The sequence below is a fragment of the Notamacropus eugenii genome, chromosome 4 (genome assembly GCF_028372415.1).
Source record: "Notamacropus eugenii isolate mMacEug1 chromosome 4, mMacEug1.pri_v2, whole genome shotgun sequence".
Lineage (NCBI taxonomy): Eukaryota > Metazoa > Chordata > Mammalia > Diprotodontia > Macropodidae > Notamacropus > Notamacropus eugenii.
In genome coordinates this window covers 245,186,362-245,206,644 of record NC_092875.1, presented here as the reverse complement: position 1 = coordinate 245,206,644, position 20,283 = coordinate 245,186,362, and the positions used below count along the sequence as shown (strand labels likewise).

The following is a 20,283-nucleotide window of genomic DNA, read 5'->3' as shown; positions in this document are numbered from 1 at the left end:
ACTTTATACTTCATTCTGTATGTATTTTTATAAATACTTGTTTACCCTACTAACATAGTTAAGCTCAATACAAGCAGGAATTATTTCATCCTTTGTACTTGTAAAGAACAGAGAGAGTACTGGGTCTGGAGTAAGGAAAATATGAATTCAAAACTAGCCACAGACACTAGTTGTACAAGCCTGGGTAAATCACTGCAACTGTGTGTCTCAGTTTCCTCAAGTGAAAGTGGGGATAACAACAGCACCTACCTCCCAGGGTTGCTGTGAAGATCAAATAAGATATTTGTAAGTATTAGCTCAGCCCCATACCTGGCACATAAGTAGGTGATATGTCAGTACTTTTCTTCTCTTGAATCACCAGCACTTAGGCACAGGACCAAACACATAGTAGGCACTTAATAAATTACCTGCTGGTTGATTGATTATTGTTGTGTTTAGATATCTTGCTATGTGAATTATGTTTTTCTAATTTGGGAAATTTCTAGAATCACAGATCTTGTACTGGAAAATATCTAAGAGGTCATCTAGTTCAGTGTTCCACTCCACCCCACCCTCTCACTTTAAAGATAAGGAAACAGGTTCATGTTGATCAAGAGATTGGGCCAAGGTCAGATATGTGGCAACTGCCAGAGACAGGATTCCCATAGAAGTCTTCTGACTCTAAAAAGAAAAGTCTCTTCACTGCGTGACACCTTGGCTCAATTACGAGGCAAAAATCATGTTCTGTGATCCACTAACCTCTTGAAGACCAAGCATATATGAAAAGAGTTTTAGTGTGGAAATCTAATAAAACTCAGTATGACACTGAATGCTCTGTATGACCATCCTGCTAAGTGATAAGCCATTTATATAAATTAATACAAATAAGAACACATATTTTTAGAGTCAAATGAAGCATTATGGGGGTAAGTTGTGAAAATGGGTGGTCTCAGAGGTAGGTGGGGAGTGGATGGAAGAGAGTTTTTCCTTCTCTCAGCTTCTTGGAAAAACAGTGCAACATAGCAGAAACAGCAGTAGATGTGATTTTTTTCTTCTGCTGAAAGCACCACCATCTTTCCAGTTATCAAAGTTTGTGACCTTGAAGTAATTTTAGTCTCTTTCCTCTGGGAGGTTTCTATGTTATTATGTTCACTTAAATGTGTACATGTTCTGTTCCATCCCTATCCTCCTCCTATAGTAAGTAAGCTCCTTGAGGGTGGGGACTACTTCTTCTAGGTTGTGTTACTAGCACCTGATACTACCTCCCCCCAGATCTGTGATTTCATCAGGATACCGAACCCTTTCTAAACTTGTTTCTTTTTCTGTAAAATGTTATCTAGGAGAGGCAGGTAGGTGGTTCAGTGGCTAGAGCATCCAGTCCTGGAGTCAGGAAGACTTCGAGTTAAAATCCTGCCTCACACACCTGACACTTATTAGCTGTGTGACCTTGGGCAAGTTATTTAACAGTGATTACCTTGCTCCCCCTGCAAATGTCCTCTAGGGTCCCTTCTGGCTCTAAATCTTAGGATTCTACAAGAAATCTGCTACTACTCTCTTTCCTCCTCCCATGTCTGACTTTAGCAGAGGGTGCTTGCCCAACCTCAAACCAAGCCAGACCTAGGACCCCAGGAAACTTCTAAGGAAGCGTTTACAGAGGCTTGGGCCTTGAAGGAAAACAGCCAATTTCACATACAGATTACATTTCAAACTCAGAGTTAGCACTCTACACCTCGGACCCCTGATAGTCATTCAAAAAATTCATAACATTGGTCACAAAGGAAATCAGTAAGAGTCAAAGTAAGGCTCAATGACATCCCTGTCATCAACTAGAAAGAAAAATAATGTAGAATCTCTACTCTCCTGTCTCAGAGGGACTAGTATTTTTTCTCCTTGTCTAGGCTAACTCTTCCACTATGACTTTGTTTCCATCCTGTTCTGCCTTCTCTAGGATTTTGGTTCCATCAATCATCACTTCCTTTTTACCCCTCCCATTTAAAATTATTCTTAAAGATATTTCTCATTTCAATATCACTGACATTTTTTCCACTTCCCTTCTCTTCCCCCTCCTCCAGAGCCAGCCTTTATAATAGCTATTTTTAAAAGAGAAAACAATCCAGCAAAACCAACCAAACCATTAAAAAAAATCCTATGTGACATGCAATATTCACCATTGGTAGACCCTCAGCTCTCCAGAGGGGCTAGAGAAATGTCTTCTTTTATCTCTTCCTGGAGGCTAACCTTGATGTGGATAATTCTCAACATTCACCACTAACGGTTTTTGTGTTTGTTCTGTTGCAAACAAGGTATATATTTCTCACCACCATTTAAAAAACAGGTGACTTAGTTTTTTTTCTTTTTTTAACATCACAGTTATCTCCCAATATATTTTCCCACCACCATCCCACTTACTCCACTAGCTTTTTAACTCTAACTTGTAACAAGGAAAAACAGTTAAGCAAAACTGACCAACAAAGCAAGTAAGTCTACAAGTAGATATAACATCTAAGGTGAGAAAGAGTGTTTTGCAGATCCAAAATTGTTCTTGCAATTAATCTAAATACAGTTGCCTTTTAGTACTGTTTTAACATTATTCTTTATATGTATATGTGTAATAAATAAATATTTAGGGGTGTGCATATATATACACACATAAGTATATAAGGAGAGGGAGGAGAGAAAGAATGAGAAAGAGAGGGAGAGGGAGAGAGGGAGAGAGAGGGAGAGAGAGAGAGAGAAAGAGAGAGAGAGAGAGAAGGGAAAGAAGAGGAGATCTGGCTCTTAACTTTGCATTACTTCATACAAGTCTTCCCATATTTCTCTGCATTCTTAATATCTGTCATTTCTTACAACAAAATGATATTCATATACAATAATTTGTCAGCAATCTCTTCATTTCTGTAGCTTCAACTACCTCTATTCAAATGATTATCAAATCTTTATCTCCAACCCTGAGTTCTCTGAGTTCCAAACTCACATTTTCAAATACTGGGCATTTCCATATAGATGTTCTTCTGGCACCTCACACTTATCATGTCCATGCTATACTTGTACTTCTCCTTAAATATCCTCCTTTTCACTTTCTAATTTTTGCCACTGGAACCACCATTTGAAATGCCCATACTTGAAAAGTTACTCTTATCTTTAATTCAATTTAATAAAGGCTTTTTGCATACAATGCACTAATTCCTTCCTATCTTTTATCTCCCAAATACAATCAATCATTAAGTATTGTAAATTCCATATTCAGAATTTTTTCCTATAGCTGTCCCCTGTTTTCTATTACCACTGCCACCATACTAGTAATATTTTTCATTTCCTCTCTCTGTCATGAACTGCTGAAATAACCTTTTAAGTGATCCCACTAGTCTCTCTCCTCTTCCAATCCACTCCACAATCCATTATCAAATCCTAAGAGTACCATATAAAATCTTAGCTATTATTATTATCATCTCACCTAACATTGTTTCCCAATCTTATGTCCTCTTCCTGCTCTATTCACCAGCTAAAACAAACTACACACTCCCTGATTTACAAATACATCCCCTGCTTTGCTGTGTCCATGACTTTGTTTATGCCACTCTCTATATCTAAAATCCTATTCTCATGTACTCCACTGTAGAAATCTTACCCATCCTTTTAGACCCATCTCAAAAGTCACCCCTGAACCTACTCCCTGAACACAATGTATTCTCTGCAACTCTCCAAATGGAAATAAACCTCTTTCTCAGAACTTTCCTGCTTACATGGTTTTTAGTCATTTTTGTAGTCATCTGTATACCTCTCGTGATCTACGACAGGACTACAAGCTTCATCAGGGTTAGAACTTTGGCTTATGCGTGTTTGTAGTCCCTGGTACTTAGTTCAGAGCCTTCTATATAGTTGCTTATAGTAAATGATTCTTGAATTGAATGTCCTACAGATGATGTTGAATGACTGGTATCATCTTTATATTCAAAAGATAGCACTTATCAATAAGTTAATAATCACCCCAAACACAAGGTAATCGCTTGATGGACTGAAAAAGAACCAGACACATACAAGGCACTCATTGCACACTGCTGAATTAGATGGAGCCCCAAACAAGAACATTATCCTATACTTAGGCAAGTTTACTCAACCTGGTAGCAGATGTCCTAATAATTTATAAATTCTACAGGAAATTTCTAATCATGTATATAATTGAATATCATAAATATAAGTTATGCAAAATATGCTAATCCTATTAATTTTTATTAGACTTTTATTTGAAAAATAAAATACATTGGTTACTTACTGAACCCATACTTCAATCCTCAACAATACTGGAAAATTTTTCTTGCAAATTATAGTATTGTTTTCCTGATCAGGTTGAATTTCTATGCAGACATATGCTATTTCTTAAAGTGGGGATGGTAAGAATATTTTTAAAACTTATTACAATATGAATTATCAAGCTGACTGATTAAAAGTCAGCGAAAAGAAAGCCATATGCAAAGGATAAAAGGAAAGCAGTACACAATACATTGCATGCACACACATACACTCACACACACACACACACACACACACACACAATTATTATAAACCCCTGGAAAGCAGGGTCAAGAAAAAACTGTGCAAATAGTTTCTTCCCTCTCCTAGACAGAATGCAGTGTTTGATCCAAACCACTCCCTCTAAGGAACCTTGACCACAAGCCATGGCTAAATGCAAATTTGTTTAAACATTGTGTTCCCCTAGCTGATTAGGAATATAATCTCCTAAGAAAGGATGAAGCTTGCTATTTTAGGAGAGGTGCCTCTGTAAACACTGAGTAATGTTTGTAGGGGAACTGGAATGCAAATATTCAATTCTGACAATCTCCTACTTCCAAGCATCTGTAGGAACCAAGGAATTACTTTTTAAGCTTCAAGCACCCTGTATAAAAGTTTATGGAACTGAAATTTCTAGCTTCATGGGGCTCTTTTTTCTGAGCTGATCCTGCAATTATTTTTAATACCTAATTTTACCTAAAATGAATTGACCACATCTTTACATTGTTAGGATGCTAGATTGCAGCTGGGGCAAGCAATGAACAATACTGACTTGGTCAGAAACACTTCAGTTCAAAGTCAGCCTCAGACACTTATTAACTGGATCATTTTAATCTCTCTCTGCCTCTGTTTCCTTATCTGTAAAATGGAGATAAAAATAGCACCAATCTCACAGGATTGTTCTGACGATCAATGACAGAATATATAGAGAATGCCTTGCAAGTCCTGAAGTGTTATATAGATGCTGCTATTATTAAAAAGTAGATGAATAGTTGTACTGGGAATAACTTCTTGCACTTACAATTCGTCTATTGGTCCTTGTTACCTTTCAGGTGACTTTCTTCCCTCTGACCCTTCATGACCTTTGGGGTAGGTGGGCCTTTCTGCTAATTTCCTAAAGTCCTAATCTTGACTCTCTTTACTCAGAGCAAAACATTCACCTTTCCGAGACAATTGTGCTAAGCATAATTAAAACCATGTTCTTGTGCCATTTTTATTTTTAGTATGATCATATTTCATAGATCTAGAGTTCAAAGGGAATTCATAGGCCATCTAGTCAACCCCTTCATTTTAGAGATGAGAAGGAGATTAAGTGACTTGCCCAAGGTCAAATAGGCAGTAAGCAACAGGAGGTAAAATTCGAACCCAAACCCTCTAATACCAGAGTTGGTGTCCTTTCCATTCTACCTTTTTTCTCTTTGTGTGACTTGTTTGGTGTACAGAATTCATAGTTTAAAAAAAAATTCCCTCTTCTAATAGAGATTGACACCTAATCTGCAATTTACAGTCTTAGACCTGCTAAAAGTCAAGTTCCTACAGCCTATATATCAGGGACAGAACTTGAATCCAGATCTTCCTGATTCTTAAGGTCAGCTCTTCATCTCATGGACCACAATGTTGCTTTTTGCTTATTTCTTAGTTATCAGAACTGTAGTCTATAAACACAATTTCTTGGGCGCCATATTGACAGCACAGGGTAGAATAAGGATTCAAATCTATCACTGAAGTTAAAGTTCCAGCGCAGCCATCTGTGTCAACAATTGTTGCAAGTGCAAGAATGTAGCATTTTTCACTTCTCATCCCTCTAGTTACTGACTCACCCAATGTTCTTTCCTCTTCAGTTCAAGGACCTGCTCTAGAGACTCTCTCTTCCTTCATTGGACTCACTAAGGACTACATCTTTGAATTTCAAAATTAGTCTTTCTTAACCAACATGGTTTTAAAAGTTAAAACAAAAATCCACTTCTCAAATGTTAAAGAGAAGACCACAGAGATAGAATCACTGGGGAAAAAATAGCATAAGCAAAATCCTCTTCTAATCATCTCACTGTAGCTGCTTCAAATACAGTTATGTTTGCCAGTAATACATTTAATTAAGTAATCTTATATCTGTAAAGAGCTCTGACTCTGAAAAGCCTCATTCCTTGATCTCTGAGTAAGATCACACTGATAAAACATAATCTATTCTTTTCTCAAAAAGATCCCAGGAGTAGAACTTTCCTATCTAACTGACACCAGGTTGTTTTTTTTAAAACTTCTCTACCATAAGAAAATTTTCTTATATAAAACTTAAGTCCTCTAGGTAGACTTTCTCTCGCTCTCTTTTTTGCTCTCAATGGAAAGAATGACCACTCTTCTTTACATAAGGGCTTTTACCCTTCTCCAACTTAAATGATCTCAGGTCCTTTTGCTTTCCCCACCCCTTTCATTATTTTATTGCAATCTTCTGAGGGGTCTCTTCTATTATTCTTAGGAAGGCCAGAATTTTATACAGTCTTTAGGTTGGTCAATCAACAATATTTACTGAGTGGCCACTAAGACCAGACTGACCATTAGGTAGTTCTGAAAAAAATCAAAAGGGATGGCACACTGAAGGACTGCTTGGACTTTTCTCTTTATCCATTCCTTATTTCTTGCCAATTTTTTTCCTTTGTTAGCAGCAGGTGGGCTTCAAGGGCCAGGACCACGGTCAGTTTTTACCCTTTCCATATATTAATATGAGAACGGTCATAATTTATTCTGGCAAACTTGATTTTGTCATTTGACTAGATCATTTACATGCTGCTAGAAAATCTGCCTACTATGAGGGTTGAGAGCTGGGAAATCCAGATTCCTTATATTTTCTTCTCACATTCTCAAAGTGTGAGGCAAAGAATAACTTCTCAGGATTCGGTGATTCATTTAACAAGGAAGGGTCTATATAGTAACTTAAATAACCAGTGTTACCAACCATCTCTACATTAAGTAATTGATTCTCATTACTCTTGAAGATAATGATAGAAAATAGATAGATCCCATCATCATTTAAAAATTGGTTTATGAGAAGTATATAGGGTTAAAAAAACCTATGTATTTTGTTTTCATTTGGGCATATATAGCCATATACATGTATATAGTCATATACATATATGCACACACATACTTTTTATAGAATTTGTCAGTGGCTATATTTGTATATATATGTATGTATATATGCACGTATGTGTGTATATATGTATAAACTTCATAGACTTTCTTGATAGTGACCATCCGCTCAAAACTACAAATACACACACATAACAACACATAATGCATATGCATAAATGTAAGAAGGCATATCTATATGTATGTATGATTCAATATATGTATACACACATGTATCTTTTGGTGTAGGGAATTCCAGTTTAAACAAATTCTACTAATACAGATTGACACCTAGTCTGCAATTTAAACTCTTAGAGAGCTGCTGAGAGCCTGGGTTCCTACAGCCTATATGTCAGAGACAGGACATTGATCCAGGCCTTCCTGACACTGAAGGCCAGCTGTGAAGGCCACTAATGGACCACAATGCCATTGTCAGTCTAGTTATTTAATCATCATCACTGTTTTGGTGGATGACCATTAATAAGAATCTCTAAAGTTTTGGGTATACAGATGGTTCTACGTATGCATGTGTATGTATAGATGTGTGCATGTATGCATATGTATATATAACTGAAGTTAAGTGACTTGCCTAGGATTATACACACATAAATCACATATACATATATGTATACATAAGCACATATTTCTATATGAATACACATGTGAACATATATGTATGCATACATATAGAGGGAAGAAGGAAATAAGTATTTATTAAGAGCCTACTATGTGTAAGACATGAGTGCTAATAACTTTATGAATATTATTTCATTTGCTCATACACTGAGAGATCATATACATGATATATACCTGTGTGTGTATACATAAATGTGATTTGATTGCCTTAGGGAACTCCCAGTGAGGAAATTCCCTCTACCAATGCAAGTAGACACCTATTCCACAACTTGCCCAGGGTCACACAATATTTGTCAGAGAAAGGGACCTGATCCTATAATTCAGGTTTTACTGGCTCTGAGGCTGCTCCCTAGACAGTGAAATGTATGTATAATATACTTTTATGCTATACTACTGTTATTTTCTTAAGTCTAGACAATCAAAAAATAATAAATCAAGCCCTTATTTATAATGCTCGCCAACTTTGAAAATGGAATCATTGGCTCTACTCCAGTTCAAGCTAGCTCCAGCACACCTAAGTCCATCTATATAGCTTGTTGATACATCTGACAGAATGCACATCGGTACACCTGAAGATGTAAAAGAAAACAATAGCCGTACCTGTTTGTGCGAATCCTGATTTGTATCCATTTGTTGTTCCATTTTCTGGGGTTACCGTAGATGACACTGAAGAATTTGGTTTAGCAGAGTGGCAAGCAGCAGAGGATTGTCGGCTTCTACATTCTAGAAATGAGTAAGAGCCACAATGCATGAGGAGGCAAAGGCCCAGCTTTTGGTGATGTAAGTGACAGGGATCTGGTGGTTACAGCTGTGAAGATTAACACCTAATTGATAAAATAAAGAGCTGGCCTTCAAGAGGTAAATCATTTCATCTTCAAAAATCCTCCATCGTCTGACCCTCCCATAGGAAGGAGGAAATATAAGGAAAAAACACAAATTACACATTCCTGTAGTCCACTATCACAGTCAAAAGGTATGTATGTATGTGGTGGAAGCTTTGGATAGCAGGGGCACTAAAGGCAGCTTAGACAATCTGAACCTTATTTCTACAAACACTGTCATGATCATTTTTGTAAATCAAGTTGAGCCTTTTCTGTGGTAAAAGGTTAACAGATCAATAATTCAGAAAATCTCAGTAAGCTGTCAAACCCTAGTTAACCTTATGTCTGGGGATGATTCAAACACAGGCCAATAAACTCAGTCAGATGATCTAGGAGGTGCTTTAAGCCTCCTCATTCCATATCAGCTGACCTCCAGTAGATGCAAAATTTCACAGGAAGAAAACAGAAACTGCAAAGCCCTAGAACTCTAGGCATGCTGAATACATATCAAATTGGCAGATAACTATTCAGTCTGATTGATCACATCACATCAAGCTTTATATTAAGTGAGTTGATATTAATGAGCGAAACCCTTCTAGAAACTCTGTGTAAGGAAACAAGATCAAATACACAATGGCAGGTCAGTTCCAAGGGTTTGAATTGTTACATAAATGTTTCCAGTCATAGGTCATGTTATATACTACACGAGTGGTCATATATAACAAAGGCAAGTACAGTGGTTTAGCTGACTGAACATTTATTTCCCAGAGAGTTCCTAAGTAAACCAGATACAGAAGCATGTTTGAATACATCCCTTCAGTCTCCTTCTACTATGATGTGCTACAGTACCTTTCTCTGGAAACAAAACAAAATAACCATCAGATTCTGAAGGACAACAAATTTCTGATCTCAAATTCAAAATGGTACCCAGTGTACATGTGTGCATGTATGTATATTCAAATCTGTGACTTCATTAGTATAGTCCAGACCAGAACCCAGATCTTTCTGATTCCAAGACCAGATCAGGAAAAAAAGCTGACCTAGGAGCTAGGAAAATCTGACCTTTGCCTCTGACAAAGACTGGCTTTGGGACCCTGGACAAGTCACTTAACTTTTTACTACTTTAGACAATTCTCCAAGCCTTGCCAAACTCGAACCCTTGATTATATCCAGTACCTACGTCCTTTTTCTATTCACCTGCTGTTAAACAGATATGGAAAAATGAGGAAATCAAACTGACTCTGTACATTACAAATTTGTTCCATATCCCAACTTAGCCCTTGCTATAGCAAACTAATCGTTTTATGCCTGTCCTCAATTTACTATCTCATATATATATATATTGGTATCTAATAGTAGCCATCTCCAGGGCAGGGTGGGGAGGAAGGGGAAAAAATTTAAAAGGACACAGAAAAGAATAAAACAATATTGGGAACGAAGCATAGAAAGCAGAGTAGCTTTGAAAATCATGTGTAGTACTTACATAATTTTTTAAAAAATAAACATTATGAAACAAATTCATGGTTTAATAGTAAATCATCTTTTATGTTGTACTGCATACATGGAAATGTTCTTTTTTTCTTTATGTATTTAAGTTCAAAATGACTAAAAAAATTAAAAATACATGTTGAATTCAATTAAAAATATTTTTTATTATCTCGGCATCTATTCTATATCTTTGTATCTTTCCTCAAACTTCCCCTAGTCTCACCACGCCCCCACCCTCTCAGGTGAGGAGTTCACTTCATATTTCAGTGAAAAAACTGAGGCCATTCACTAAGCGCTCCTTCTCTCCTTTTCAGTTCACCCCACTCAGACAGACTGTCCAACTACCTTTTCTTCACTCCTGTCTCAGATAAAGATGGTCTTTTTCCTTGCTAAGGCCAAGAAGCTAAAGCTTCTATTTGCACCCTCTCTTCCCATATTTCCTATTGCTATCAAGAGAATCACTATCCTCCCAGTAACTTCAATGTCATACTTGATTCCCTCTCTTTTACTGACCCCATATATGTAATCAACTGCCAAAACTGTGCCTACCATCAGAATATCTCTCATCTGTACATCTTTCTCTCTATACACATAGCTAACACTGCAGTTCAGACCTTTATCACCTCTTGCTTGGATAATTACAATAGGTTTCTAGCTGCTTTTCCTGCTTCAAGTCTTTTTCCTACTTCAATCTGTCCTCCACTCAGCTACCAAAGTCCTTTTACTAAAGTGCAGATATGACCATAGGGCAGCTAGGTGGTGCAGTGGATAGAGCACCAGTGCAGAAACCAGGAGAACCTGAGTTCAAATCTCACCTCAGACACTTGACACTCACTAGCTGTGTGACCTTGGGCAAGTCACTTAACCCCAACTGCCTCATCCTGGGTCATCTCTAGTCATCCTGATGAATATCTGGTCACTGGATTTAGATGGCTCTGGAGAAGTGAGACTGGTGACCTGCACAGCCCTCCCTCACTCAAAACAAAGTCAAGTGCAAGTCATGTCATCATTTCTCTGATGGCGTGGTCTTCTTCAGCAACGAAGGGCGAACACACAATAGGCTTCTAGCTGCTTTTCCTGCTTCAAGTCTTTTTCCTACTTCAGTCTGTCCTCTACTCAGCTACCAAAGTCCTTTCACTAAAGTGCAGATCTGACCATAGGGCAGCTGGGCGGTGCAACAGTACTGGGCCCAAAGTCAGGAAGACCTGAGTTTAAATCCACCCTCAGAAACTTGCTAGCTGTATGACCCTGGGCACATCACTTCACCTCTGTTTCAGTTTCTTCATCTGTAAAATGGGGATAATAACAGTACCAACTTTCCAGGGTTGTTAAGAGAATCAGATGAAATAATCATTGGAAAGTGCTTAGCACAATGTATGGCACATAAAAGTATTGTATAAATGTCAGCTATCATTATTATTATTAACTGTCCCTTCCTCCCTCCCCCCCGCCCCCCGTATATATACGTTATATATTCCATATATTCTATTCAGATTTGAGAAACCACCTAGAAAAAGAAAGGTCCTACTGGTCAGAAAAGCTTTAAAAAATCTTAAGGTAGATACAACAAAAAAAAACATAGAGGTGAAATGATCTTAAGTCAGAACAAGACAGCTTCAGAGGGAAATTTAGCGGAATAGAAAGAGTGTTAATTTTATTTTTACTTGGATTTCAGGAGTTATTCAATATGACTTTTTTTTAAAGCAAAATTCCTCAGCTTGATTTTAGCCAAGCATGGTTTCAAAAACAGCATTCTACATCATCATTTCATTAAGGTGTTCCCATAGCCAAAACAGAAATTTTCAGATCTGAAAATACTGGAAACAACAGTTACAGCTCTTTACCGAGGAGGCAAATGACCTGATTTCCAGTGCAGCTCTGTGACTACTGGAAAGGAGCCATTTATAAATTTACGATGCCATAGTATTTGTTGTCTGCTTAACAAATAATTACACATACATTTAGCCACAACAAATGAAAGCATTCAGGAGAGGTATTTTTGGAAGGAAAAGAAGTCTTTCTTTTGAAATATGCAGTGAATTAAGATTGCTATACCTTCACTGCAATTAGAACTACTGACTGAAACTGTGGCAGTTCTTATCAACTAAATAAAAGCATGACATTTGAATGAAGCTATACTTCTGATAAAAGGAGATAATTGTGAATATGCTTAGCACAGTGCCTGGCACATAGTAGGTCCCACAGAAATGCTTATCTCATTACACACACATATACACACACACCCCTCACAAATCCCTGGTCCTTGGTACAAGTTTCTAAAATTAAAGATAAGGCAAATTATTCATATTTAGTGACTACAAATGTTACTATTTTTCTTCAGAAAAAATAGTGTGTAAAGTTTACTAGAAATAGGCTATCAAGTTGAAATTAAAAAATGCAAGTGTTTCTGGGATATCAAAAGATTACTGAAAAGATAAGTTATTTCAATAGCATCCTTCAATTTAAAGAAAATACTGCTTTTTGGAGGGTTTTAGGGGGGGTTAGCAGGGCTGAAAGTTACCCTCAAACACACAGCTATATGTATCTCTCACCACTAGACCAATAATCAAACCTGAAATGTGGACATTGGTAGGTCCACTTGTCACATGAAGTCCCTGCTTTTCTCCCCTCCCTCCACTTTGCCCTGCTAGCCAGACAAGCTACACACGGAGCTGAATCTAGACACCTCACCTTTCCAACAGATAAGAGGCCCCTTTGACAGGACACCTTGGGAACTTCTGACTAGGTAGTACTTTAAGTGCTTCTGCTTTTTGGGCTGCGTGGTGAGCTTCAAGTTGATATGGTTGGAAAACTCTGTGAAATACCGAAATCCTCTTTCTCCACAGCCTATGCAGTTTCCAGAAAACCCTAAAAGTGAAAAAAAAAAAGGATGGAAAAAAGTGACCAAACACAAAACAGTCATTCTACTGAGATATACCAGGGGTGCTTGGCAAGGGAGAAGCAGACTGAATATGCTTTGTAAACCAGATGAAGAGGTGGAATCAGCAAAGTCAAATGGGTATTTTCAAGGTTTTAAAAGGCTGATGGAAATGGTGGTGGCCCTAGCACAGAGGTGGCACAGCAGGTGAAGAACGCTGAACTAGGAATTAGGGAGACCTGAGTACAAATTCCATCTCAGATCCTTAACAGCTGTCACTTACCTCTCTCAATCTCAGTTTTCCCATCTATAAAATGAGGATAAGAATAGTACCTACCACTCAGGTTTGCTGGGAAGATCAAATGAGACTACAGGCAGCACTCGCCAAAGCCTCTAGTGCTATATAAATGCTATGATGGTGATGACCTTTTAAGAACAGGGGCTGGGGAGAAAGATAATAGGATTGGATTTGGACTTAATGACTTTGAAGGACAGGGAAATATCTGAGTGGAGATAAAGGTGGAAAAGTCCTCGAGAATTTTGAATATGCAGCTGTGGACTTTGGGAAGGAGGTCAGGGCTGGAGACAGACCTGAGAGTCATATGAGGGGTGGTGGAAGCCACTGTGGGAGTGAATGAGATAATTTGCTATTAACCTGATTTAAGGAACATCATAAGAACTTTAGGTCTTCAGTATAATGGAAATTTGGTTCAATAATAATATATGCTTGTAAAATTTTAACTACTTCCTATTTCCATTTTATCTATCCGATTTTTCTACTAATTGGGGGATGCCATATTCTTCATTTACATGATAGGTTTTTTGTTTTTTGTTTTTGTTTTTGGTAACCACAGATCAGTATGCTCTAAGTACAATCTCTAGGTTATCAGGAAATGGTCCATAATTCCAGATCATCTGAAAAGCTTTTAGAGTACTGTTTTGGGGTCTTTAATGCTTGTCAAAATCATCCATTAGAATGATATACTTCTAGAGTTTAAAAGCTGATGGGCATAGGTATTCCCAACCCTGACTGGTGTAGGACATACCCAATCCATGCCTTCCTAGGTTGTGCCATCCTTGTCCTTCCATCAGCCTCAATGGAAGATCTATCCAATGTGAAGAAGGTCTTACTCTAGGTCAGGTGCTCTTAACCTTTGTGTCACGCCCTTCTTTGGTAGCCTGGTGAAGCCTATGGAAGGCTTCTCAGAATAATATTTTTAAATGCATAAAATAAAGTACACAGGATTACAAGGGAATCCAATTATATTGGAATAATTATCAATTAAAACAAAGCTCAGGGATAAGTTAAAACCCTCTAGGTTCATTACCATTTCAGAGATATTAGTGCCATATGTGTTTTCTTTTACTATCGCTACACAACCAACCCACCGTGGTGCTTTCCAAGCATACACATTATGCTACTTTTCATGCACAATCATGACCAGCATCATGTGATAGCTTATTTCCACCCACCATGCATTTTTCCATTGCCCTCTGGATGACCCACAATCTTGATCCCTCTGAGATCATGATATTTGTCATGATTTGCAGCCATGTAGCATCATCAGAAAAATACCGATGTTAAAAGTATGTTAAAAATGTTAAAAATACTTTTAACTTTAATTTAACTTTTACAAATACTTTAAAAATACAACTGGTATTGCAGTGAGGGAATGGCTTGGGATCATTAAAGGCACTGAGAAATTTCCTAAATGAGATTCAATCTCATCTCCTCTAACTCCATTCTAGGCCTAGTTCATTATTCATCTGAAGTGACGAGTTCATAATAGTCAACAAGCTTTTATTAAGCATATTCTATGTGCCAGACACTGTGCTAAGCACTAGGGATTCAAATAGGAATAAGAGGGATAAGTCCCTGCCTTGGAGAAGTTTATAGTTTAATGGGGAGTAAACGAAGCAGAAAAGGAGACCCTCCTCCCCCGCCCCAGGCTACTTGGCCTAGGGGAGGGGAGAATATGTTGTTGTAGATTTGAAACCAAGTACAGATGCTACTAGATAATGAAGAATTAGCTAGAAAGTCCTGGGTCCTCTCTAAAAGATGGCTTTGGGATGAGTTATTGCTCCTTCCTCCAGTCAGAGGGGAAAAGCAACTAAGGGTGCTTAAGAAAGCCCTGAGTATCAAAGATCAATTTTCATGATAATGAGATTTCAGGTGGGCAGGTAATTATCCAAGACACATAATCTAGGAAATATGCATTGTCTATTCACTGTTTTTCTTCTTATGAGGATTGTTAAACCAATGTTTTGTGAATGGTTGTGAATACCATTGAGAAAGCCTACACAGCAAAATGGCAGACTCAGGACCATCTGGAGAAACATGTTCTCTATGGAATCTTTTTTCCCCACTGGATATCACTCAAGACATTTTGCATAACATGAGACAATACCTTTGGTAAGCATGTTTTCCTGTTTTATGCAGTGATACTTATGAGTGATACTTAAACTTGGAGGGTTCTTGAATAGCTCTAAGTCTGTTGTTTTATCTCTTAAAGAACATTTTATTTTTTTTAAATATACATGGGAGTTACCCTGTTGGAAGAGACCTTTTCAATCTGCAATGTGTTCTATGGAACAAAACTTTTTTGTAATGGTTTTTAATAAATAATTTTTTTTAAAAAAGATAACCAACAAATAATAACCATAATGGAATCTGGATTTTTCTACATTTTCTCCTCAACTGTGTGACTGAAGGTTGATATGCTGTAGAAAATTGTCTAGGAAAATCAACTTAGATTCCTTTTTCTCATATTTTCACCATGTCTATCTTCCATAGATATAGAGGCCGTTCTCATAAAAGATTATATGTAGATGAGATAGATGGGCTGGTGGTATTCTATGCCTACTTGGTCACTGTCTTTGACAATGCGATCTGTAACTTCTTCCACTTTTTTTTAATACAATCAGTTTATTTATTTTTAATGCTCTACAATCACTATCACAAAACTTAGATTTTTTTCCCCCTACTTACCCCCTCACCACCCCCCTCCCTCCCCAAGACAGAATACAATTCTATATAGTATCTACACATATGTTCCTATTGAATATATTTTCATTATAGTCATGCTGTATAGAAGAACTAACATAAATGGGAGAAATCATATAACAAACCAAAACATAATACACACACACACATACACACACACACACAAATGATCTGCCACATTCTTCGATTGAATTCCATAGCTCTTTTTCTGAATGTGGAAGGCATTTTGCCTTAGAAGACTATTGGAAAAAAATTTTTTTTAATGTCCTTACATTGCAATGGAGTTCCAGGTCTACCAGAAAAAACTGTCACACACTGTGGTCATTGCTGTGCACAAAGTTCTCTTGGTTCTGCTCCTTTTGCTCAGCATCAGATCATATAAGTCTTTCCAGGCCTCTCTGAAGCCTTCCTCTTCATCATTTCTTATGGCGTAATAGTACTCCATTGCATTCATATACCATAATTTATTCAGTCATTCCCCAATTGATGGGCATCCCCTTGATTTCCGGTTTTTGGCCACCACAAAGAGTGCTGCAATAAATATTTTTTTTTACATGTGGGACCCTTTCCCATTTTTATGATCTCTTGGGGATACAGTCCTAGAAGCGATATTGCTGGGTCAAAGGGTATGCACATTTTTGTAGCCCTTTGGGCATAGTTCCAAACCGCTCTCCAGAATGGTTGGATGAGCTCACAGCTCCACCAACAATGAATTAGTGTTCCAACTCTCCCACATCCTCTCCAACATACATCATTTTCCTGTTCTGTCATGTTTGCCAATCTAATCAGTGTGATGTGGTACCTCAGAGTTGTTTTGATTTGCATCTCTCTAATAAAAAGTGATTTAGAGCATTTTTTCATATGGTTATAGATATCTTTAATTTCTTCCTCTGAAAATTGCCTGTTCATATCCTTTGACCATTTATCAATTGGGGAATGGCTTGTATTGTTGTACATTTGACTCAGTTCTCTATATATTCTAGAAATGAGGTCTTTATCCCCGAATCTCTTCCATTTTTTAAAAAAAAATTTTCCCTCTGAGATGTTGAAAACTGTTTCCTGGGAGTCTAAAATTATGTCCTCTCCAGCATGGATTTCTTTTGTATTGTCTCATTCAGCTCGTCTTCCCAATTTCATCTTATTTCCATATCCTTGTTTAGGACAGTAGATACTAAGATGTTAAGAGTACAAATATATTTCCACTGTCATGGATGATAAGAAGAGATCACTACACAAACATTGGCTAATACTTTCCATTTCATGACCACTTGATATTCTCCTAGCACATTCATCTCTAAATACTCTCAGAGTGATCTGGCTTAGGTGGGTCTTAAATAATTTTTCTTCAGGGGTATTTCCCCTCTCCATTGTTTTGTGAAATGACATTGATCATGATCCGTCATCTTTCTCTATGATGTAACTTATTATATAAGTTTGTTTTCTTAAACCAGTGTTTGGTTTGGTAGTTAAGTCTCTCTATTTAAAACAGAAATAAAAAATTAGAAAAACAGTAGGCTTCCTTTTTTTTTTTTTTGATAAATTTCCTGTTTTCTTTTACTATTGCTACACAACCAACCCACCATGGTGCTTTCCAAGCATACACATCCCTGAGAATGTCTCTTATGCTACTTTTCATGCACTATCATGACCAGTATCATGTGGTAGCTTATTTACACCCACCATGCATTTTTCCATTGCCCTCTGGATAACCCACAATCTTGATCCCTCTGAGATCATGGTGTTCCATGGTTTGTAGCTATGTAGCATCATCAGAAAAATACTGATGTTAAAAATATGTTAAAAAATGTTAAAAGTACTTTTAACTTTAATTTAACTTTTACAAACACTTTAAAAATACAACTGGTGTTGTAGTGAGGGAATGGCTTAGGATCATTAAAGGAACTAAGAAATCTGCTAAATGAGATTCAATCTCATCTCCTCCTTTAACTCTTAAATTTCCTGAAGAAATCAAATAATAGAGAACAATTTTATCCACTTCACATTTTTCATAGGAAATGGATTATTAAATAGGTTAGGTTGGAGCTAAAATTGTTTAGAGACTGGTATAATGGACAGAGAGAGAGCTGGACTCTGACTCCTGACTTAGATACTTATTGCCTGTGTGCAGCCTTGGGCAATTCACTTAACATCTCAGAGAGTCAGCTTTGTCATCTGTATAATGGGATATTTTATGTAGGCAGGGCATCTAGGTAGAGTAGTGGATTGAGCACTGGGATTACCCAAGTTAAAATCTAGCCTCAGATACTAACTAGCTGTGTGATCGTGGGCAAGTTACTTAACCCTGTTTGACTCACTTTCCTCATCTGTAAAATGAGCTGGAGAAGGAAATGGTATCTCTAACACTCTAGTATCTTTGTCAAGAAAACCCAATATGGTCAGGAAGAGTTGGCACTAAGAGCAACAACAAAAATCCAGACAGTGTTGTAGAGGAGCCCAGCGCAGAGACAACTGTTAATTAAATTTACACTAATATCACTGGAATCAGCAATGCTACAAATCAGGACTTGATTTACAGTACTTTTGATTGTCTAGACTTAAGAAAGTGATGGAGAAAATGTGAGTAAAGCAGATATAACTCAAAAGTGTGTCCTGCTATACGCCACCCAAAGCTGGTTGTATTTACCAGCACACTCCTGTACGCAGGCTTCCTACATGAGTTCTCTCCTGATCCTCCCAGTTGTTAACACCCTTCCACATCACTCTGTATTTACTTCATATACATTTCATATTTACTTATATGTGAATGCCAATGGAACGCAAACTTCTTGAGGGAAGGGGACTTTTTCGTTTCTCTCTTTGGGTCTCCAGTGCCTTGCATGTAGTACACAGTAGGCTTAACAAAGGAAGAATTTTAAATGAGATCATGAACACAAATCTCTTTGAAAACCTTAATGCGCTGCATACATATTTGTGTGTACATAAAAAGCAGCCATTATTATCTCTCTTCTTGTTATCATTTGCTCTGATGATAACTACACACCAACAGCTGTTATGTCATTTATTAAGAGTTGTGGTGTAATGTATGTTGTGTGTGTGTGTGTGTGCATGGGTATGTATGCATGCCAGGTATTATAGATACAACACAAAGACAAAGACAGAACAGTCTCTGCCTTCCAGGAGTTTACATTCAGTGTGGGCAGAGCTCTGATCCTTAGGAAGATTATTTTGGCATCTACAAAGAGCATGGACTACAGAAGGGAGAAAGATTGGAGACAGTGAGGAGGTTATTACAGAAGTCCAGGTAAGACTGAGAAGGACATAAGACAAGGTCTTGATTTTGTGAGTGGAAAGAAGGCTACATATATGTGAAAGACACCAACAAAGGTGACAACTAATAATAATTGCTTCTGGTGATACCTTCTTTGACCCTTCTATGATAGATTCCAAGTAGAACACTTGCAGATACACAGAATCAATATGGTGGAAGAAACTTTAAAGAGTCTTCTAGTTCATTCCCCAGTCTGTGGGGAAGACTATTCTTTTAACTGTCACAATTATATGGGACTATGTTATTTTTAAAGTCCTCCAGAGAAGTTCCACCATACTGAGAAACTATAAAAGTACATTTCTGAACTTATTTTTTCTAAGTTTGAAACTTATAAAAGTCTGATTAAACAAATCCCTTACTTCAGATATATTTTTCTGAGAACAGAGGAAAGCTAAAAATATTAAATGCTTCACCATTCTTGTATAACTTTTTTTCCTGAAGTGAATTCCTTTTCAAATGGAGGGACTATGTATGTACATATGAGAGACAAGAGTGTGGGATACAGCCTGGCCAACTGATTCGGAAGGCTCCATGCACGTATACAGGATTCTGGTTATAGGCAATCGCCTCACTCAGGCAAATGTATATTTCTATCATTATTTACAACCTGTTATGAAGGGTAGAGAGTGAAAGTTTCCAGGAACCAGGTGCAACAGAGAATATCTCGTTTCTAATGACCTGCATCTGCTGAGGGGAGGGACAAATGTTACTGTGGATCACATCTGGAACGATTTTACCTCTGTGGTTCATGCTCCAGTGCCTTCCTTCTTAATTA

At 37.5% G+C, this 20,283-nt stretch overlaps 1 protein-coding gene across 4 annotated transcripts in view; it reads right to left on the bottom strand.

Annotated features, from left to right (window-relative positions):
• Positions 1–20,283, bottom strand: part of GREB1L (GREB1 like retinoic acid receptor coactivator) — a 195,218-nt gene that overhangs the window by 94,599 nt on the left and 80,336 nt on the right. For 2 of the 4 annotated variants that reach the window (XM_072604358.1, XM_072604360.1), the window contains exons 6-7: positions 13,029–13,205; positions 8,629–8,751 (exon numbers count right to left, since the gene is read on the bottom strand). In XM_072604358.1, the coding sequence (XP_072460459.1) occupies positions 8,629–8,751; positions 13,029–13,205 (300 nt within the window). The remainder of the gene's footprint in view (positions 1–8,628; positions 8,752–13,028; positions 13,206–20,283) is intronic. The other 2 variants (XM_072604359.1, XM_072604361.1) reach the window with 1 other exon arrangement.